The following is a 23403-nucleotide window of genomic DNA, read 5'->3' as shown; positions in this document are numbered from 1 at the left end:
TAAAACTATTTTATATTTTGAATATTATAAAAACAGGGTGTCCCATAAATTCGTAAATAGTTTAAAAATTCATAAAACACTTGAAGAATTTAGTATGATTGAATGCGGTTTGCGAAAAAGTTATTTCCACGAAAGAGGAATTTTTTTTTGGTAAAAAACTTCAGTGTTTAAGTTTTTGTCGATAGAGGGCGTTAAACGTAAGCAAATCGCTGGAAATATGCAAATCAGAGTCCTCTCTAAAATGCAAGGATCAACAGCTCATTTCTGAATTTTTCTGTTAGCGGCACTTGTAAGGTTTCCATCTCCATGTTGACATCGGTGAATAAAGCACTAAGTCTCATCCACGAATCGCCGGCTGAAATTTTACGAACGGTTTTTCTGTGTGGGGGGGGGGACACAACAACACCCTTCGTGAGAATCCCTTTTTCACAAACTGCATTCAAATACAGTTATACCTCAGCTAACGATCACCTCGGTTTATGAATTTTTCGACTGACGAAGATTTTTTCTTGATATGGATGCTCGCGAACTAACAGAAAACAGCCAAATCGTGAGCTGAATTTTAACACAAATCACATCATCTGAGTTACTAGTCACTCAATCCCGATTAACTCACATGTTCACATTTTAACCTTCTTCCAGATATACCTCCACTTCTCTTTCTGAAAGTTTTTGAACCATTTCATGTGAAATGAAAAATTTGTCTTAAATATAAAATGCATTTAAAGAAAAAGGAGCCTTTGTTTTCAGAGCGGCCGCTCTTTCAGTGCAAGTCTCTCAGCATCAAACTCAACAGTGCGGACATTCCAGGAGCCTATAACAAATATCTGCATAAATACCAGACGGGGTTTTCCGCCACATCAATAATTTTAAAAATCGAATTTAATTCTTGATTTTCGAAGTATTGAATTCATTTAGAGATATACGAAGCGAAGAAAATTGAATATGAAGTAATTAGCCGGACCTACTTTTGAGTTGGATATCCATGCAATAACATTGATTTCAACCATTTATTTACATCTTCATCAGCAAAAATTAATGTCTCCGTATTAACTTTTAATATTTTAACTGCATAAATTCATATACGGGGTGGGCAAAAAATCTGTAGAAACTCCAAAAAATTATAGAAACCGGAAAAGGAGAGAACCTAGCGATGCTAACCTCGCTAGGTCACGGGAATTTTTTTTTAAGACAGGGGAAAAAATAACTAAAAAACAGCCGATAGGTGGCACTGACGTACACAAGACAAAGAAAAGATACGCAAATAACGAACATAATGCCTCCAAATCGTTTATTACAGAAGTATGTGTTCCACGCAAAGCTGCATTAAGAGCGGCTTTGGTTCCACGTGACCACCACCACAGGTGATAACACATTGCAGGCGAGTCACAAATCCAGCAACGGCAGAGTGCAGCAGGTCCACATACACGTGGTTTACAACGGTGAACTGGTCGTGGATCAGGAGCGCAAGTTCTTACAACAGTCTGATTTGCATATTTTCACCGAAGTTGCTCGTACTAGCGCCACCTATCGACTGTTTTTTGTTCTATTTTTTCCTGTCTTAAAAATATTCCCGTGACCTAGCGATGCTAACCCTGCAAAACGTTCTTTATTTCGGTTATTTTTCCGGTTTTTTATTCATTTTTAAAGTTTCTACGGACTTTTTGACCACCGTGTAGTTTAAGACTTTTTGAAACGAATTCTGTGGTGTTTGGTCAGAACATAACTCCAAAACCATATTTTTGAGATATAAGCATTTTCATTGTCATTTAAAAATAAAAAAATAAAACATACAAAACACAAACAAATACAAATGAAAATATCATACATCAGCATGTTGTTTAGCCGTACACACATATTTGGGCATTTATCTCACTTCTAATTAGTTATAATTGACAAGATTTACTTTCAGATCAAAAAGTCATTTTTTGAAGATATCATGTTCTGACCAAACACCACAGAATTATGAGGCCCCCATAAATTGCATTGAAAAAGTTCCGCGGCTTTAATCAAGCATTTTTTTAGCAAAAAACCGGGCAGATCGATAACTTAAATTTCAAGAAAATTTTCGAATTATCTAGCACCCATCAAAAACGTAGATTCATTTCTACGTTTCTTTTTTTAATTTAGATTTGTTTGTTTCATGAGTCGCGCAGGAAGTCGCCATATTGGTTACCTTGTCTACGGTTTGTATGTCCCTCAAGAAAGAGGGGGGGGGGGAAATATCATGCGATCCAAAAAGCCTCATTGAATATTTTGCTTGAGGGGTGTGTGGGTAGGTCAATCACCATAGATCCGCGCTTGCTAAAGCTGATGTTGGTTGTATACAATAGTGTGTGAAATGAAAATATCATCAATATACACTGCTGGCCACCGCAAATGCAACACCCTGAAGGAAGCATGCAAATAATATGAAATTTACAACATGCATTAGCGGAGGTGAGATATGCAAATGATTAAAATTTCAGCGCAGACGCACATCACGCGCGCCTGTGGCGCCACTTCAAAGCTCTATTTAAGGCTTGGAGATTTCGACGATTTGAAGTACGGCAATTGTGTTTTTCTTGAGGTTTTTTCAAAAAAACGATCAATTATGCCTCGTAGAAAACAGCGATCATCTTTTGATCAAGTATCCGAGTTCGACAGAGGAAGGATAGTGGCCTACCGAGACTGTGGATTATCTTTCAGGGAAATCGGTAGTCGTGTTGGACGAAACCAAACAACTGTAATGCGGATATGTGATCGTTGGATGCAGCAGGGTACGACGGACCGACGTGTTCGATCGCATCCACTTCAGTGCACCACTTCACGTGATGACAGGCGTATTGTGCGTATGGCAGTGACGGATCGCTCAGCCACATCACGAACCATAGCACAGCACATTCAGTCTGTACCGCATCATCCAGTGTCTGCACGTACCATTCGACGCCGTTTACAGCAGAGTGGTCTGTCCGCAAGACGTCCATTGCTTCGTCTACCCTTGACGCAGAACCACAGACGTCTCCGCCGCCAATGGTGCGATGAAAGAAGGATTTGGACGGCGCAATAGAATGAAACTGTCTTTACTGACGAGTCACGCTTCTTGTAACGTTACCAAATTGGGCCCCGTGGAAATCGTCTTTATTCTAGTCATTGTTTTACCTTTGTCTCCGGGATCGACCGGTAGGATCGTGTGTCCGCCGATCGGTCTCCAATTTGTTATGTTTGGATGTCAGATTTAATATTATAATGTTTACAGTATTTCCTTTTCTCATGAAGTTATGTAAATCAGATACAAGCTAATACCGCACCTTCTATGTTGTGATTGGTTCTTCAGTAAGGCATTGTGGGAATGCTGCTATATAAAAGCCAGCTAGAGATGTGCTGGCTCACTACCTACTTACTGACTCTCGCTACCTACCTACTTCCTCACCTACGACTAACGACCGACTTAATCAGTAAGGCGTCACGCCCTGTCATGGTGTGAGCCAGATCGTCTCATAAGTAACGATGAAGTTACAATAGTAGAAGTGTGCCTTGGCACTTATCTCGTCTCATCGCACGTAAGGTTTCAATGTCGTCGTGATCCAGTGATCGGTTAGTGGCCAGACCGGCCACCCGTGGACTTTCATCTCCAGTTCCATGTGCAGTGGCTGAGCTTTCATCTCAACGTGTGTTTACACCAAAGTCGTCTGAAGCTGGTGACGACGAGTCTTTGGCTGTGTGGCAGACACCTGGGAGTATCTACCGGACGATGTGATAAGACGTGAAAACCTGGACAACGGCGGTGAGATCGATTCATATTTTTGTTTCATTGTGACAGTGAGAGAAAAGACTAACTGTGATAATTGTGATAAAACGTTAATTAATAGTTTAACATATAAAAGGGCCTGTGATAATAGTGATTACGCTGATTAATGGTTTAACAATATAATTGAATAAATGTTATAGTTCTATCTAAACTTTGTCTATTCCATTGTTGTCATCCACTCAATGTTTACTGGGGGAAAAAATATTAAAGAACCGGGAGGTAACGATCAAGAACGTTACATAAATTCTGGGGGCTCGACCGGGATCGATCACATAGACGTTACATAAATTCTGGGGGCTCGACCGATACCAGTTCATTGATTTTGGATGACAGTTTTGGAATCGTGATGTTGAGATCGTATTTTTGATCTCGGGTTTGAGTTTTTGTGATCATTTCGCAAATTCATGTTTTAATGGGCGATCGCATTGCAAATTCGTGTTTAAACGAGCGATCGCGAACATCGCTTGTGTTTTGTTAGTCGATCTAGTCGTGGGTATTATATCTAGTCAAATATTATGATCGTATGATAAATTTGAACTTTTCAAAAATGTTGTGATCGATGATCGAACCCAATTTAATATTTTTTTTTTGCACTTGTGTTTTGATTCTGTTTTTTGCGGGATTTTGCAAATAATGTTAAATTAATTTATAATTGTTAAAATGAAATTTTTTGGTTACCTCTAGTCTTTTTCACAATGTAGAATTAAAATTCTAGTCATGAGGACTATTTCCCGGATTTGCGATCTTTTCGTAGGAGGGGGGAGTGCCTGTCGTAATTATATTTTTGTGTATTTTGGGGGTAAAGAATTGTATTTCGTGTATTTTGGAGGGTTATGTATTTCATGTTTTTGGGGGTGTGAGTTTAATGAGATTGAGATTTTTAATGTGATATTTTGAGATAGTGAGATTTCTTAGTAGTAGGGCAGGTCCCTGAATATATTTTATGTGTTATATGGTGTATTTCATGCGGGTTTTGATTGGTATTTCATGCGGGATTTTCGATAATTTTAGTGTATTTATAGTGTGTATTTCATGCGGGATTATTTATTATAGTGCATTTCATGTTCTTGGGCAGGTGTTTTCTCCTTTTGTGAGATAGATTGTTAGGAAAACATGGGTTTTCAGAAAAATTCTATGAATTTTTCTTTTGTTGGCCGGGGGGGAAATGTAACGTTACCAAATTGGGCCCCGTGGAAATCGTCTTTATTCTAGTCATTGTTTTACCTTTGTCTCCGGGATCGACCGGTAGGATCGTGTGTCCGCCGATCGGTCTCCAATTTGTTATGTTTGGATGTCAGATTTAATATTATAATGTTTACAGTATTTCCTTTTCTCATGAAGTTATGTAAATCAGATACAAGCTAATACCGCACCTTCTATGTTGTGATTGGTTCTTCAGTAAGGCATTGTGGGAATGCTGCTATATAAAAGCCAGCTAGAGATGTGCTGGCTCACTACCTACTTACTGACTCTCGCTACCTACCTACTTCCTCACCTACGACTAACGACCGACTTAATCAGTAAGGCGTCACGCCCTGTCATGGTGTGAGCCAGATCGTCTCATAAGTAACGATGAAGTTACAATAGTAGAAGTGTGCCTTGGCACTTATCTCGTCTCATCGCACGTAAGGTTTCAATGTCGTCGTGATCCAGTGATCGGTTAGTGGCCAGACCGGCCACCCGTGGACTTTCATCTCCAGTTCCATGTGCAGTGGCTGAGCTTTCATCTCAACGTGTGTTTACACCAAAGTCGTCTGAAGCTGGTGACGACGAGTCTTTGGCTGTGTGGCAGACACCTGGGAGTATCTACCGGACGATGTGATAAGACGTGAAAACCTGGACAACGGCGGTGAGATCGATTCATATTTTTGTTTCATTGTGACAGTGAGAGAAAAGACTAACTGTGATAATTGTGATAAAACGTTAATTAATAGTTTAACATATAAAAGGGCCTGTGATAATAGTGATTACGCTGATTAATGGTTTAACAATATAATTGAATAAATGTTATAGTTCTATCTAAACTTTGTCTATTCCATTGTTGTCATCCACTCAATGTTTACTGGGGGAAAAAATATTAAAGAACCGGGAGGTAACGATCAAGAACGTTACATAAATTCTGGGGGCTCGACCGGGATCGATCACATAGACGTTACATAAATTCTGGGGGCTCGACCGATACCAGTTCATTGATTTTGGATGACAGTTTTGGAATCGTGATGTTGAGATCGTATTTTTGATCTCGGGTTTGAGTTTTTGTGATCATTTCGCAAATTCATGTTTTAATGGGCGATCGCATTGCAAATTCGTGTTTAAACGAGCGATCGCGAACATCGCTTGTGTTTTGTTAGTCGATCTAGTCGTGGGTATTATATCTAGTCAAATATTATGATCGTATGATAAATTTGAACTTTTCAAAAATGTTGTGATCGATGATCGAACCCAATTTAATATTTTTTTTTTGCACTTGTGTTTTGATTCTGTTTTTTGCGGGATTTTGCAAATAATGTTAAATTAATTTATAATTGTTAAAATGAAATTTTTTGGTTACCTCTAGTCTTTTTCACAATGTAGAATTAAAATTCTAGTCATGAGGACTATTTCCCGGATTTGCGATCTTTTCGTAGGAGGGGGGAGTGCCTGTCGTAATTATATTTTTGTGTATTTTGGGGGTAAAGAATTGTATTTCGTGTATTTTGGAGGGTTATGTATTTCATGTTTTTGGGGGTGTGAGTTTAATGAGATTGAGATTTTTAATGTGATATTTTGAGATAGTGAGATTTCTTAGTAGTAGGGCAGGTCCCTGAATATATTTTATGTGTTATATGGTGTATTTCATGCGGGTTTTGATTGGTATTTCATGCGGGATTTTCGATAATTTTAGTGTATTTATAGTGTGTATTTCATGCGGGATTATTTATTATAGTGCATTTCATGTTCTTGGGCAGGTGTTTTCTCCTTTTGTGAGATAGATTGTTAGGAAAACATGGGTTTTCAGAAAAATTCTATGAATTTTTCTTTTGTTGGCCGGGGGGGAAATGTAACGTTACCAAATTGGGCCCCGTGGAAATCGTCTTTATTCTAGTCATTGTTTTACCTTTGTCTCCGGGATCGACCGGTAGGATCGTGTGTCCGCCGATCGGTCTCCAATTTGTTATGTTTGGATGTCAGATTTAATATTATAATGTTTACAGTATTTCCTTTTCTCATGAAGTTATGTAAATCAGATACAAGCTAATACCGCACCTTCTATGTTGTGATTGGTTCTTCAGTAAGGCATTGTGGGAATGCTGCTATATAAAAGCCAGCTAGAGATGTGCTGGCTCACTACCTACTTACTGACTCTCGCTACCTACCTACTTCCTCACCTACGACTAACGACCGACTTAATCAGTAAGGCGTCACGCCCTGTCATGGTGTGAGCCAGATCGTCTCATAAGTAACGATGAAGTTACAATAGTAGAAGTGTGCCTTGGCACTTATCTCGTCTCATCGCACGTAAGGTTTCAATGTCGTCGTGATCCAGTGATCGGTTAGTGGCCAGACCGGCCACCCGTGGACTTTCATCTCCAGTTCCATGTGCAGTGGCTGAGCTTTCATCTCAACGTGTGTTTACACCAAAGTCGTCTGAAGCTGGTGACGACGAGTCTTTGGCTGTGTGGCAGACACCTGGGAGTATCTACCGGACGATGTGATAAGACGTGAAAACCTGGACAACGGCGGTGAGATCGATTCATATTTTTGTTTCATTGTGACAGTGAGAGAAAAGACTAACTGTGATAATTGTGATAAAACGTTAATTAATAGTTTAACATATAAAAGGGCCTGTGATAATAGTGATTACGCTGATTAATGGTTTAACAATATAATTGAATAAATGTTATAGTTCTATCTAAACTTTGTCTATTCCATTGTTGTCATCCACTCAATGTTTACTGGGGGAAAAAATATTAAAGAACCGGGAGGTAACGATCAAGAACGTTACATTCTGTCTGCAACACCACGATGGTCGGATTCGAGTCTGGAGACACCGTGGAGAGAGGATGCTGAACAGCTGCGTTATGCACCGCCACACTGGTCCTGCACCGGGTATTATGGTATGGGGCGGTATTGGATATCACTCTCGCACTCCTCTAGTACGCATTGCCGGTGCTTTAAAAAGCCAGCGCTACATCTCCGAGGTGTTGGAGCCAGTTGTCCTTCCTTACCTTCAGGGCTTGCCCACAGCCATACTTCAACAGGATAATGCGCGACCACACGTGGCACGCATTGTCCAAAGGTTCTTCGTCAATCGCCAGATTGAATTGCTTCCCTGGCCAGCTCGCTCTCCGGATCTTTCGCCGATAGAAAACATGTGGACCATGGTTGCTCAACGATTGACCCAGATTACATCCCCAGCTGCCATACCAGATCAACTTTGGCAACGCGTGGAAGCTGCTTGGTCTGCTGTACCCCAAGAACACATCCAAAGTCTCTTTGAATCAATGCCGAGGCGTGTGGCAGCGGTGATCTCCAACAATGGCGGCTACTCTGACTACTGATTTTGGCAGGAACCACACTTCACAGAAGTCTATAAATTTAATCATTTGATGCTTGGTCAACATGTTATCTACAAAATAAATATTGTTGCGATATCTCTTGTCTTTCTTGGTGTTGCAATTTGGGTGGCCAGCAGTGTATTTCTCATCTTCCTGTAGATTCTCATTTATCCAATTTTGATGCTGTTCATTTTAAAGTTAGATCAGTTTTTGTCTTTTTTTTTTTTTTTTTTTTTTTGTAGCGCTCTCCTTTGTGTTTTAAAATTTTTTTTGGGCCATATCTGGAACGAATTGAATGATTTCCCATAGAGATTCCTATGAGAAATCGCATTTTGGCTAACAAACGTGATTCCGGAACGAATTATCTCGTTAAACGAGGTGTCACTGTAATGGATGTCCCATAAATTCATAAATCGTTCAGAAATTCATAAAAATTAAAGGAATTGGTTAATTTGAATACGGTTCTAGAAAAAGTTATTCTCAGGAAAGGGAATTTATCGGTACAGAAAAAATAATTCAAATATATGTCGATAGAGGGTCCTGAATGGTAGCAAAAATCAGAGTTCTATAATACTCTGTAATATTCATGATTATAACAGATAATTTCTGAATTTTGGTGTTACTAGCGTTTTTCATTGTGATGTTGAGACATTTGTGAGTAAAGCACTATTTAGTGAAGTTGTTTCACCTAAGCCGTGAATCGCTGATTGAAGCTTTATGAACGTTTCGGACACAAAAGAGGTTGCGGAAAGGTTCGGAACTAGTCACTTCTGTCGGACTGGTTTACAGCGTCTTCTATTGACAAACATTTGAACTACTTTTTTTTTCTGTACCAAAAAAAATCCTCGTTCGTGAGAATATTTTTTGCCGCGAACCGCATTCAAATATACAGCCAATTCCTTCAATTTTTATAAATTTTTAAACTATTTACAAATTTATGGGACACCCTATTTTTTTATATTTTTTTGAAACTTTATCAAGAAATTTTTTGTCATAAATGTAGAAAAAATGCATGGTAAATATTTCCAGTGTAAATTCTAGTGTATCTGCACAAATGTGCAGCACAGTTTAACCGAGACCCTAGCTCAATAGTCATTCGAAAATATTTGCTACCAATGAAGCCGGACACTGAGCTTATACGCAATAACGACAGAGCCTGGTCGTCCTCGATTTGACAACAAAAACAGCCTCCAACATTTCACGGTAATTGCCAATGGTGGAGGGGACACACTTTTCACTCATGACCAACTTTGGAACATAGGCTCAGGCTGGACACGGGTGTGACCCTAGCTTAACCATAGTCAACCAGACAACACCACACGCTACTCACTTTAAGGCTTCATCTTGAGCCAATACAATCTTTAATTCATCATGACAATATTTTTTTTTTCTCAGTGTATGGGAGGGGGGGGGGGGTAGTGCCGTGAAATTGCACACACCGTTAAATTACGTGATGCAGTTTCTGAAGACAGCGCTTTACTTTTTGCCTCCTTTCTTCTTCACGGCCACTTCGGGGACCTTCGGTTTCTCTGGTTCGTATTCCATGACATCGGCCCTCAGAGGGATCCTGAGGATCACTTCTCCGATGTCCACCAAGCCTTCGTCGTTCGCGAATGCCGTGACGAATGGCTTCGCTAGGGACCCGGGGACCTTGATTGGACATGTCGCGAGGTTCTGCACAAGTTTGTTCGCGTCTATCATGGGGTATCTGTCTCTGTCGGTTATGACGGTGGTTTCCGGTGCGGAGGTTGCACCCGCCGATTTCGACTTGACTCCGGTTTCGGCCGATCTCTCCTCTTCGGCTTTCTTTTCGGCGAAAAAATTGGCGTAGATTTTCGTCAGGACGCTCTTCAAGCTCGTGCCTCTGCTGTCGGCGTATTCCATGAGCTGGGAGAGAGCCTGGGGACAGTAGGTTTCGCACAACTCGCAGCGCATCCGGTGACCGTATTTTACCTGTAAACCTCTGCCGGACGCTTTGATCCTTCCCAACGATTTCAAGAACGATTGGTTAACCCTCACCCCACTCAGATCTAACAAGTCCAGCTGGTTTTCACTGACAGCGATCGCATTCAGCAAAACGGCAGCGTCTTGAGCGAAGAAAGGATTGTAAGCCAACTTCAAGCACTTCAAGGCGGTGTTGGATTTGAGGCCTTTTCCGATGGGAAACACACTCTCCGTAGCCAGAAGATTCTGGCTCAAGTCGAGTTCTTCCAAGCAACTGTTCTCTTCCAGTGCTTTGCTCAAGTCGACAGCGCATCTAGAGCCGATCTCATTGGCAGCTAGGTTCAGAACTTTCAAGCATCCGTTCGACCTCAGACTCTGGAATATTAGAGTGGCTCCCCCTGTCTTGAATCTGTTGAAAGACAGGTCCAGATTCTCCAGCTTTTCGTTCGACGACAAGCACTCGGCCAGTTCCCTCGCGGCTACGCCCTCGAAGCCGTTGTCTCTCAGAATCAACACCGACAGCTTCGGGCAGCTGTTCAGAGCTTGGGCTATCGCCATCAGCTGCGAGTCCCTTAATCCGTTCGCCGACATGTCCAGGTACTCCAGGCCGGCGCTGCCGAGCAGGAGTCGCGCTATGTGGAGCTTACCCCTGGGGCCGATGTTATTCTTGCTGATGTCCAAATACTGGATGTCATTGTTGACCGCGAATAGGTGGGACAGCCTCTCCAGACCATCCTCCCCTATCCTGGCGTTGGATAAAACCAGCTTCGTGATGTTGTCCGAGAAGAACAGCGTTTCTACGATCGGCCTGAACGCCAGGTCACCCATGTTCGAGTTCGACAGATCGACGACTTCCTGGTTGAAGATCGTTCCGTGGACACATTGCCGTAGAGGCAACGCGTCATACTTGATGCAGGCCATATTATATCTATCGTTTATCGTGGGTATTTGGGCCGTTTTCGCCTTTTCGTCGAACTCCCTGATCTCTTCTTTTATTCTATCCAAAGTCTCCATGAAGTCGTCGCTGAAGACTAACTGTTCATCAAGTGGACCCTCTTCAACCTGATCATTGTCCAGCTGATCCGCAGCGTCTTCGAGCTGATCAGGCTCAGCAGGAAAATCGGCACCAGGTTCATCCGCGTTCGCTTCGGCTGATTTATTTTCGTCCTCTGCCTTCTCCTCCTCATCAGTGCGTGCATCCTCATTGGCGATCTCTGGTAAGGTCGATTCCTCAATTGCAGCATCTGACGTGTCATCTTCGTCTGCAGACTTTTCAGCTTCCTCTGAGTCGCCATCTTTTACACTTTCTGGTAACTCACTTCCAGTCTCCATTGGGATTCCGATTTCACTTGATTTCAACTTTTCAATATCAGGAGAAATCTCGATCGCCGATAACCAAAAAATAAAGCAATCTAAAAAAAGTTCACAGCCGATGGATAAAATTCTGATAAGGATCAAACGGTCTTTGATGAATTGTTCCCTTTCGATAGTACACAGTAGCGCTGGAAAGTCTTTTATACAACAATAAATTCGTCAACAAAATTCGTATTTGAATTTTTTAATGAAATCTATCCCATGAAACACATATACTTCCTGTGAGTCTCACTACAAATTTCAGTAGACGCCGCTTATTAAAATCACGGACAATGTTATGATTTGGGTATTGTTATCACTTAGGTGTCGATGAGCAGGGAAACGGACTAAAACATGGAAGAAAAAAAAATCAGGACTTCAGTTAATGTCATCAGTTTTTTTTCGTTGAAAAGTTTTTTTCTTTCTGCACATTTTGAAAAGGTTGAACCAGACTAAATTTTCCCCCAATAAGTTATTGTTATCAATCTGCAAGACTTAGGAGGTCAGAAGGCTCCCTTATATATTGGCGAAATTTTCTGTACACAGTTCACGTCCTTACAGGCCATGTTAGCCAAAATATGCACGTTTCGAGAGTTAGTGCCCGAGTGTGGCACAGTGGTAAGATGCTCTTCTTACACCATGAAGGTTATGAAAGCCTATGAAGGTTTTTTTTTTTTTACTTTGATAAAATAAATACTCCCTCTGGGGAACCCCTGCATGGCAAACCTCATCCACTGGACCTGAATAAGTAACTGATACACATGGTCCCCACATCCTGGAGCAGGGCCGCTAGGCAGGGATCTTTTGCGTGGCCCCCTCAGTCAGACTTTCCACGGGTTCTACTATAGTTTATTTACAGCGTGAAAGCAAAAAATGATGAGAATTGTCCCGGACCACAGGACTAGAGCCTTGTCGGTCCCACCCTTGTGGGGGGGGGGGGCGGCATGCTCATACAGTGCACGCCACTGAATTTGATCTCATCGGGACTCGGTATTTCTGATAACAATAACCGATTGATAACAATTACCGAAAAAATAATAATCCCACTTGTAAGTAAGAGTGCCAGAGTGGCGCAGTGGTAAGATGTTGTCTTCCACTATGAAGGTTGCGGTCAAGGTCCATGGGTTCGAACCCAGCCAAAAGAACATCAAATAAAGTTGTTTACCTGTCGAGCCTGGGGCGACCAATGATAGATAGCGCCTTCATTTCCCTCCCAACTCCACTAGTTGGAAATTGCCGTATGGCTGGAGTTGTTGTGCGGTAAGGTAGTTTAAAGTAAGAGGACCATAGGTTCGGTTTGGTGAAACGGGACACAACTCCGTATTCCTTCCACAGGTTTTAAAATTATAAATTGTGCATTATTTTTAAATTGCTCAAAAACAGAATTTTTTCCCTCCCTTCAAGATGAAATCCATTTTTTTTCCCCTCAGAAACTATGAGGAGATAGAATGGAATTATGTAGCCTAATGTATTAGGGGCCGTTCAAGTATCACGTAAGCAAATTTTTAGCCATTTTTGACCCCCTCCCCCCCCCCGTCAGCAAAAGTCAGCAAAACGCTGACCCCCTCCCCCATCTTGTCAGCAAAATTTCGTCATTAGCTCTGCCCCTCTGAATCCTAACTCATATTTTCATAAAGGGTGGTCGATCACGTAAGCATTATCCAAATTCCCCCCCCCCCTTGTCATCAAAAGTCAGCAAATCGGAAACCCCCTCCCCCCCCCATCTATGATGACATAATACTTGAATGACCCCTAATTCAAGATGGCAAAATGTCACAAGTCACTTTTCCCCAAAAAATTGAGTTGTTCGTATTCTGTGGTCTCGTTCGTCAAAATTTTGGGCAATTGGAAAATTGTTCAAAATTGTTCGACAAAATTTCGTCCATCTCTTTCGGTTTATGAGGAACCAATGGGGGCAAATTGCAATACGTCAAAAAGCCACAGTATCACATTTTTACAAAATATTGCTTACAAATTTGCCCTCATGAAATTTTGAAAAAGTGACTTGTTACATTTTGCCATCTGAGCACAGATATTACGACACTTTTCATGATGTACGGCAGTGTTTGTTAACCTTTTTTTGCCCATGGCCCTTCCTTTGAACCATATTTTTTTCCCCGTGGCTCCCCTGTCTTACCCAGAGTCTTCGACCCTCATCTAGAAGCAAGATCCTTTCGTATTGAATTGATTTCTTTCAGTGAATTTATACTGAACGAAAATTTTACAAATAAGATTGGCCTCCAGACCACTGGCCTAGAATTTATTGAGCTCTTTGCTAGTCCGAATTCTATTCAGGGCCGTCTCAACATCATGGGCGCCTTAAGCAAAGTGATGCTATGGTAGTCCCATAGTTAGCACGAAATAAACAGCCTACATATTTCTTACTTATTTTCAAAATTTATTGTACTATACAAAATACCATAAGGTGGGGTCACTTATGGACATGAGACCCCTCGGGCATGATTCCTCACAAGAGTGGGACTGACAGAGCTGCAGATCGGGCCTGATATGGTTTTCACCATTTTTTGTTTTTCACACTATAAATTTAATATAGAGGAGGGGCCTGCGAAAAACCCCATCCTAGGGAACCTGCTGTAAAATGTAGGTGGTGGGGCCCGCAAGGGTGGGTCCATGCCATAAAACGGCCCTGGTTTTATGGGTGGTTTTGTTGGATTCTGTAAGTGTCACTGAAATATAAAAGCTCTATTTCTTCACACCTTAATTTTTCTTCCCAGCTCTCTGCAGTCCACCAAACTACCTGTCATGGCTCCTTTCTCCATTTTCTTCCGTGGCCCCCGGTTAAGAACCACTGATGTACGTACGTTCCTTGTGGTAGTCTTTCGGCCGAGGGACTGCAAATGTGGCCAATTCGGAAAAGACTGGCCACGAACTGAAGAAAGATACTTTTTTTTTTACCTTACATATTTCTTCACTATAGGAAAGCCACTGCTACACGCACATGCATCATAGAAGCTACTACGGCCCAATAAGGACAATATGAACCGAGCACGGAAATTACGGTCAATAAGGAAGCCTTCTGACCTACTACATAGTCTTGCAGATTGATAACGACAACTTATGGGGGGGGGGGAATGAGTCTAGTTCAACCTTAGCTACAAAATGCGTAAAAAGAAAGAAAAAAAACTCTCGACGGAAAAAAAATTGATAACAAAAACCGAAGTCCTGATAACTATGAACGAATTTTTTCCGACGTTATGATGTTGGGCCGTTCCGTACTTAACGAAAATGATGAAATTATCCGTGATTCTAATATGCAGCGTGTACTTTATTAAGGAGCCAAAAGTCATTACCTGACGGGCATGCCATTGGCGAACTCGATCGTCTGCATGCTCTGGAACGTGTAATGCATCATCGAGACGTATTTCAGCCAGGATAGCCAAGAAGGAATGGTATTGGCGTAGTAACCGCCGAACAGCATCGTCGACAACGAGTACAGCGAGGATATCATCACCGACATCTGCAAGTCGGTGCAAGAGGCGCCAACGAACAACCCGACGCTCTGTGAGAATAAGAACCAAAAGAAACCATTATGTTCGCAAAGGCCATCACGCGTGGCCCAGATCAACCCGGGCCTTGATGGTGAAATGCGCTGTCATATGTGAGTATGACACATTAAATGTGGTAAACCTGGTTGTTATGCATAATCGCCGACCATTTTGGCAAGTCTGATAAATTTCCTTAAATTTATACAATTTTTAGCAGTGATTATGCATACTACCCAAGCGTCGTTGGTAAATTTGATAAATGCTAAAAAAAAAAATTACCACACTTTTGTTTTTACTGGTGATTAACCGGCAAAAGTGATTATGCATAACACCAAAGTATCGTTGGCAAACATGACAATAATAAATTCATCCCATTTGCCAGTTATTATGTATAATTGTCATTTCGTATAAGTAAAAATGGTAAATATCTACTAAAAAATTTGCTTTCTCGAACTCTGCTGGCACACAGAATCGGAAAACTGGGCAAATTCACTGAAGTCACTTTTGAATAATAGCGGTCGATCTGATAATCATGAAACCTCTTTACCTCACTCCAGCAGTTTTAACGTATCTTACTAATAACTATATTGATATATCTCTCCAAGACAGCGGACAGATCTCGACTGTCCGCTTCAACATTATTCCATTTCGCCGATAGTTTTGAATTTACACTATCCTTGCAATCTTACCTTTTCTTCAATATCCCTTTGGCTCTTCGTGGGAACATGACCAAGGCTACGCCTACATCCTTTTATACTCTAACACCAGAGGTTTTCAACCTTTTTTCTACTCGCGACCACTGTTTGTACCCAGCATAAAAAAGAAGAGCACCCTGACGGCAAGTTTGGCATACGAATGCATGAAATCAGGGTGATTTCAGTCCCTGAATGCAATTTGTACAAAGTGTTTAACTATAAAGCTGATCAAGTGCTCGCGAGCAAGAAATCGGACACGAGCATCGAGCACTCTGGGGTGCTTCAAGGAGCACCGTGGTTCTCGCGAGTAACGGGTTGAAGATTCCTGCATGAATTTAAATTCCTCCTAAACTGACAAAGGTATATTACAAGAATTTAACCCTGATGAACCTCGTCAGTTTTGCTTTTATACTCAAACACCAGAGGTCTTCAACCTTTTTTCTACTCGCGACCACTCTTTGTACCCAGCATAAAAAAGAAGAGCACCCTGACGGCAAGTTTGGCATACGAATGCATGAAATCAGGGTGATTTCAGTCCCTGAATGCAATTTGTACAAGGTGTTTAATTATAAAGCTGATCAAGTGCTCGCGAGCAAGAAATCGGACACGAGCATCGAGCACTCTGGGGTGCTTCAAGGAGCACCGTGGTTCTCGCGAGTAACGGGTTGAAGATTCCTGCATGAATTTAAATTCCTTAAAGGCGACGGCAATGAGAAGATGTAAATTTCATTTTTAAAGACATGAACATTTATTTACACACACACGGACAAGTTATACGCGACATCCATCCTGTACGACGAAATACAATCAACTGATTAAAACGTTCGAAAAACTCTGGCGATCCGTTGCTAGGTTACCATCCATTGCAAGGCGAAAAACGCTACAACGAGAAAATGTGACATCGTGACGTCACAGAGCATCGTTTATGATCGGTCACTGCACACTCCCCCCCTAGTGTCAACGAAATTTGTGGTCGAATATCTGTCGGGGAAGTGGACGTGACGACCGGAGCGAGTCACAGTTGCTGGTACTGCTTGTGCTGGCAACGCTGTACTGGATGGCTGTATGGGCACTTCTGAAGGTACCTTAAAGCTATCTCCAAGGAAAGCTGGAATCAAACGATCAATGGAGATCCTCTTGCTTGCCCCATTGATGCCAATGTCGAAAAATTTTTCTCCGCGATCTTTGACAGGAAACGGGCCTTGATATGTTGGTTGTAAGGCAGGATGTGGTGCGTCGTTGCGTACGAAGACATGCGACGCGGATTGCAGATCACTAGGAATATACGTCGGCGTGTATCCGTGAGTTGTTGTAGGCACCGGCTTCATTGAACGCATTAGCTTTTGGATTTGATGGACGAAATCGGATTGTATAATGTCTGGTGTTTTCGAAAAATACTCGCCGGGCAACTGCAATGGTGTTCCGTAGAGGATTTCTGCGGAAGAGCATCCCAGGTCTTCTTTCACTGCTGCTCTTAGACCCAGTAGGGCGAATGGAAGAGCATCAACCCAAGCAGGATTCGATTGAATACGGCATCTCAGGGCAGTTTTCAGCGATCGGTGTTGTCTCTCGACCAGCCCATTTGCTTGTGGATGATAAGCAGTCGTTTTATGATGTTGGAATCCTAGATATCTGCTCAAGCTTTGGAAAAGCTGGCTCTCGAACTGCCTGCCCTGGTCGGTGGTGATCCTGTGCGGTATGCCGAATCTTGAAAACCAAGTGGCAATCAAGGTTTTGGCGACTGTTTCGGCAGTTTGATCCGGCATTGGAGAAGCTTCGATCCACCTGGAGAATCTGTCTATCATCGTTAGGAGGTACCGAGAACCTTGGCATAATGGTAATGGACCAACTATGTCAAGATTGATATGCTGAAATCGGTTGTTAGGTACCTTGAATTCAGCCAGCGCGGATCGAGTGTGTCGGTGAACTTTAGAGCGTTGGCATGGAATACATGCTCTAGTCCACTCACGACAGTCAGATCTAATTGAAGGCCAAACAAATCTGTCGCTCAGCAGTTTTGATGTTGCTCGGATGCCAGGATGTGATAAGCAATGCAATGAATCAAACGCTCGTCGTCGTTGAGAAATTGGTACAAAAGGCCTTATTTTGCCGTTTGACACATCACACCAAATTTCGGCTGTTGCGTCAGGAAGGCTGAGTTTTTTCAGTTGTAAAGATGATTCACTAGAATTTAAGATGGTTTTGAGATCGTTGTCATTCTCTTGGTCAGCTGCGAGTTGCACATAATCTAAAGGTGTGGGTACAGAAATGGTCGATGTTCTAGAAAGAGTATCAGCTGGAATATTTTTGACACCTTTTATATGGAGAATTTCTGTTGTGAATTGGCTGATAAAGTTCAACTGTCGTAGCTGGCGTGGTGAACACTTTTCTGGTTTCTGCCTGAACGCATACACCAACGACTTATGGTCACTACAAATACAGAATTGTCTTGCTTCTAGCATATACCTGAAGTGCTTGACAGCAGAATAAGCTGCAAGTAATTCTCTATCGTATGCAGAATAGCTTCTTTGTGCGCTTGAAAGCTTCTTTGAGAAGAATGCAAGTGGTTGTAGCTGATTATCGTTAGATACTTGATGCAAGGCGGCACCTATAGCAAAATCACTGGCATCCACATGTAAAACTAATGGTGATGATGCTGAGGGATGGTGCAAAAGAGTGGCATTAGCGAGCTGAGCTTTGCATTTTTCGAATGCTTGTCTGGTCTCAAGAGTCCAAGGAATTGACGTCTTGTCATTCTTCTTGGTGCTGGACAAGAAGGAATGAAGTGGTGCTTGCACAGCTGCTGTAGATGGTAGAAATCGCCTGTAAAAGTTCAAAGTTTCCAGAAATCTTCGCAGCTGCTTGATGTTTTCTGGAAGAGGAAATTCTTGGATTGCACGAACTCTGTCCGGAAGAGGCTTCGAGCCGTGATCATTGACCAAATAGCCCAGGAAGGAAATTTCCGGTACATTGAACACGCATTTAGATGTGTTGATTGTCAGCCCGTACTTATCGAGTCTTTCAAACACTTCTCTAAGGTGCTTGTGATGTTGTTCTGCGTCATGGCTGGCGATGAGCACGTCATCAAGATACGAGAAACAGAAGTCGAGATTACGTAGCACCTCGTGGATGAAGCGTTGGAACGTTTGTGCAGCGTTTGAGAGGCCGAACGGCATGACTACGAATTCAAACAAACCAAAGGGAGTTATGATTGCTGTCTTGGGAATGTCGTCGGGATTTACAGGAATATGATGAAATGCTTTGACCAGATCTATTTTAGAGAAAACTTTACATCCATGCAGATTCTGCGCGAAGTCCTGTATATGTGGCACTGGGTAGTTATCCGGCACAGTAATTCGATTCAGACTTCGATAATCACCAGTTGGTCTCCACTCATTCGGTCCTTTTGAAACCATGTGCAACGGGGAAGCCCAGTTTGATTTCGATGGACGACATATACCTTGGTCCAACATCATCTGGAATTCGGTCTTGGCAATCTTGAGTTGAGCTGGGTGCAATCTGCGTGGCTTTGCGAAAACAGGAGGACCTTTAGTTTCTATGTAGTGCAAGGTATTATGGGAAGCTTTCCTCGAAAACGGACGAGGTCTCGTTAATTCGGGAAATTCCTTCAAAATTTCAGTTATAGCACTGTTTCCTGAGATTGTTTTAATCGTTGTCGAAGGTCCATTGTAAGTAAAACCTTTACACGTGAGAGAAGTGAGTGGATCTATAAGTCGCTTGTTTTTGATATCGATGATGAGTCCGTAGTGAGCAGGAAATCCGATCCGATAATTGGTCTCTCAACGTCAGCGAGGGTGAAATGCCATTTGTAATTCCGCCGTAAGTTCAAGTCCAATTCCAGGAGTTTCAAACCGTAGGTAGATATACGGGAACTATTTGCAGCGAAAAGCTCAAAAGTTGTCGGTTTGCCGTTGCCTTTGTAAGGTAAAATTGATATATCAGCTCCAGAGTCAATTAAAAACTTCATGCCGCTTTTCCTTTCCATAATGAACAAACGGCTATGGTGAAGACTGCTATCGCCGCCACCGCATGCCGTTACTGCGGGGGGCTTGGACCGTTTCCCTGAATATGCTGAGCGTTGTAAGCGCAGGGGGACTTGCATCTGGAAGCTTTATCTCCGAACCTGCTATGATAATAACACACGCTAGAGTTTTCATCGGAGTCTCGATATCGCGAGCGATTCCTAGAATCAGAATAACGTCGGTCTCGACTGGAGTTTCGATAGCGGTTCAAGCTATTCCTTGGATATTTGCCCAACTGCTCAACTCTTTTAGTCAGCTCCGAGATTTGCAGTTTAAGGTCTCTTATTTCCGAGCAAGACGAAGCTTCTGCTACATGACCGTAATTGGGTTCGGTGAGCTCAGCTACTCGATCAGCTAACTCGGCTAGCTTGTCCAATTCTTCACTGCTAGCTGCTAACACCGTTTGTACACTCTTTGGTAGCCGTTGAAGCCACAAATTTTTGAGGAAAGCCTCATCGCTAATTCGCCCTGTCGAAAGCTCGCGCATTTTACGTAGCAACGTACTAGGCTTCTGATCACCTAGGGATAGGTCTTCTAACAATATCTTGACCTCTTTCGCGGCTGAATGTTTATATACAGCGAGAAGTCTCTCCTTGAGTTTCGAGAACGGATCCGATGCGGGAGGATCGTAAACAATGTCACTTACCGTTGACAAGACCTCCACATCTAGGCAGTTGACTAGGTAGTTATACTTGGTTCCTTCGGCTGTAACATGGTTGATCTTGAAGGCAGCGTCGAGCTGGACGAAAAAAAGTTTGATCTTGTCCTTCGAGAACGTCGGCAGTTTCGCGTGGACAGCTTGAACTCGAAGATCGCTCTCTTGCTGTTCAGCCATGGCGATAAGTTCTTGGCAGGTTCGGGATCACGTCCGGGTCACCAGTAAAGGCGACGGCAATGAGAAGATGTAAATTTCATTTTTAAAGACATGAACATTTATTTACACACACACGGACAAATTATACGCGACATCCATCCTGTACGACGAAATACAATCAACTGATTAAAACGTTCGAAAAACTCTGGCGATCCGTTGCTAGGTTACCATCCATTGCAAGGCGAAAAACGCTACAACGAGAAAATGTGACATCGTGACGTCACAGAGCATCGTTTATGATCGGTCACTACATCCTCCTAAACTGACAAAGGTATATTGCAAGAATTTAACCCTGATGAACCTCGTCAGTTTTGCTTTTATACTCAAACACCAGAGGTCTTCAACCTTTTTTCTACTCGCGACCACTCTTTGTACCCAGCATAAAAAAGAAGAGCACCCTGACGGCAAGTTTGGCATACGAATGCATGAAATCAGGGTGATTTCAGTCCCTGAATGCAATTTGTACAAGGTGTTTAACTATAAAGCTGATCAAGTGCTCGCTAGCAAGAAATCGGACACGAGCGTCGAGCACTCTGGGGTGCTTCAAGGAGCACCGTGGTTCTCGCGAGTAACGGGTTGAAGATTCCTGCATGAATTTAAATTCCTGCTAAACTGACAAAGGTATATTACAAAAATTTAACCCTGATGAACCTCGTCAGTTTTGCAACCAACTAAACAAGCCACAAAGATCTTTAGCATCTGCTTAAGCACATTCTTAGCACATTCTTTGCCCTTCAAAGACACATACTCATATTTCTAAATACCTCCGCCATACCTATTCCCGATCAAACTTTTATCTATCATTTTTAGCAACCCCCCCCCCCCCTCTCTGTCTGCATTTTTGTTCCGATTTATAGAGGGCGTATCAAAAATTGTATTTTTCATGCAACAGCAGTTTTGATTCTTCCCTCCTTTCTCTTTTTGTTTTTATTGCTCCTCATCTCTGCCCCGTGCGCCCCCCCCCCGCAAGTAACATTATTCTTCCTAACATTATATTTATTTGGATTCGAGAGCGTATATACAGGGTGGGCAAAAAGTCCGTAGAAACTTTAAAAATTCATAAAAACCGGACAAATAACCGAAATAAAAAACGGTTTGCAGGGTTAGCATCGCTGGGTCACGGTAACGTTTTTAAGACTGGAAAAAAAGATAACTCAGAAAGCGGTCGTCAGGTGGCGTTGGTACGAGCGACTTCGGTGGAAATATGCAAATCAGACGGTTATAAGAAATTGCGCTCCTAATCCACGACCAGTTCACCGTTGTAAACCGTGTATGTGGACCGGCAGCACTCTGCCGTTGCTGAATTTGTGACTCACCTGCAATGTGTTATCCCCTGAGGTGTGATGGTGGCCACGTGGAATACATACTGCTGTAATAAACAATTTGGAGGCATTCCGTTCGTTATTTGTGTATCTTTTCCTTGGCTTGTTTACGTCAGCGCCACCTATCAGCTGCTTTTTTGAGTCACCCCCCCCCCCCGTCTTAAATTCCCTTGACCCAGCGATCAAAAATTCACCGACCTCAGTTCGACATGACTCAATGAATGATCGAGTGAGTGAATAATCAAGTTAGCAAGTGAACGAGTGAGTGAATGAATGAGCGAAAAGGGCCTGTCCAAAAGCCAGTTCACTCTCGCTCACTCGCCAGGTCACTCAGTCGGTCACTAGGCGAGCATTCTATCACTCTCTCTCTGTCACTCACTCACTTACTCACCTAGTCAATCACTCACAATGCCACTCGATCACTCTCCTAGTAGGCCGGTCACTCACTTGATTTCCAGGTAGGTCATTTACTCTCTAAGTTACTCACTTACTCAGTAGGCCGCTCACTTAATTCCTAGGTAACTCAATAACCCACTAGATCACTCATTTTGTCATTCCCTAACCCACTAGGTCACTTATTTTGTCATTCACTCACCCGGTCACTTATTTTATCATTCATTCACCTGGTCACTCATTTTATCATCAACTCAATAGCTTGCTCACTCTGTTACACACTCAATCACCTGGTCGCTCACTCACCAACACTAACCATTCTGTTACACACTCAATCACCTGGTCGCTCACTCACCAACACTAACCACTCTGTCACTCACTCAATAATTGCATCAATTACTGACCCACTCATTCGGTGATGCCTGGCTCACTTACTGGCTAAATAACTCGAGTCGTTCGTACTGTAGTCGATGAATTTTCCCACCTGTGAATTTTCTGTCGATGAATTGTTGGTGGTGAATTTTCCATAAACCAAAATTCGTTAAATAAAAGAATTTGTTAAATGGGAGTTCCTTATACCGAAGTCCGACTCCAGAATTCGTCGAACAGGAGTTATTTTGGGGACGTTCGGAAAAGTTCGTTAAATCACAGAGTTCATAACATCCGGTTCAGACTCTGGCTCTCTCAAGTTGGGTCATCTAAATAATAAATCTTATGATTTACGGAAAATTCACCGCCAACAATTCTGACACCGGACCTCAATTTAACGAACTCCCATTCAACAAATTCTTTTATTTAACGAATCTGTGCAAGTTTTTGTCGTAAACAATCTGACTCCAATGTAACATGCTGTATATATTGTTATATATGTATATGTAACGAAATCTGCAATCGGACCCCCCCCCCCCCCGTTTCGGGTCGTGGAATTGTATTAACCCCTATTTG

General features: G+C 42.4%; 1 protein-coding gene across 1 annotated transcript in view; it reads right to left on the bottom strand.

Moving 5' to 3' along the window:
• Positions 1-23403, bottom strand: part of LOC149085743 (uncharacterized) — an 87469-nt gene that overhangs the window by 4743 nt on the left and 59323 nt on the right. The window contains exon 15 of the mRNA XM_089232137.1: positions 14937-15145. Within this exon, the coding sequence (XP_089088263.1) occupies positions 14937-15145 (209 nt within the window). The remainder of the gene's footprint in view (positions 1-14936; positions 15146-23403) is intronic.

This window comes from Pholcus phalangioides, unplaced genomic scaffold (genome assembly GCF_987345545.1).
Source record: "Pholcus phalangioides strain wild (caught in Gottingen) unplaced genomic scaffold, Ppha-v1.0 ptg000005l_1, whole genome shotgun sequence".
Lineage (NCBI taxonomy): Eukaryota > Metazoa > Arthropoda > Arachnida > Araneae > Pholcidae > Pholcus > Pholcus phalangioides.
The sequence above is the reverse complement of the archived record's forward strand: the minus strand, read 5'-3'. Positions and strand labels throughout refer to the sequence as shown.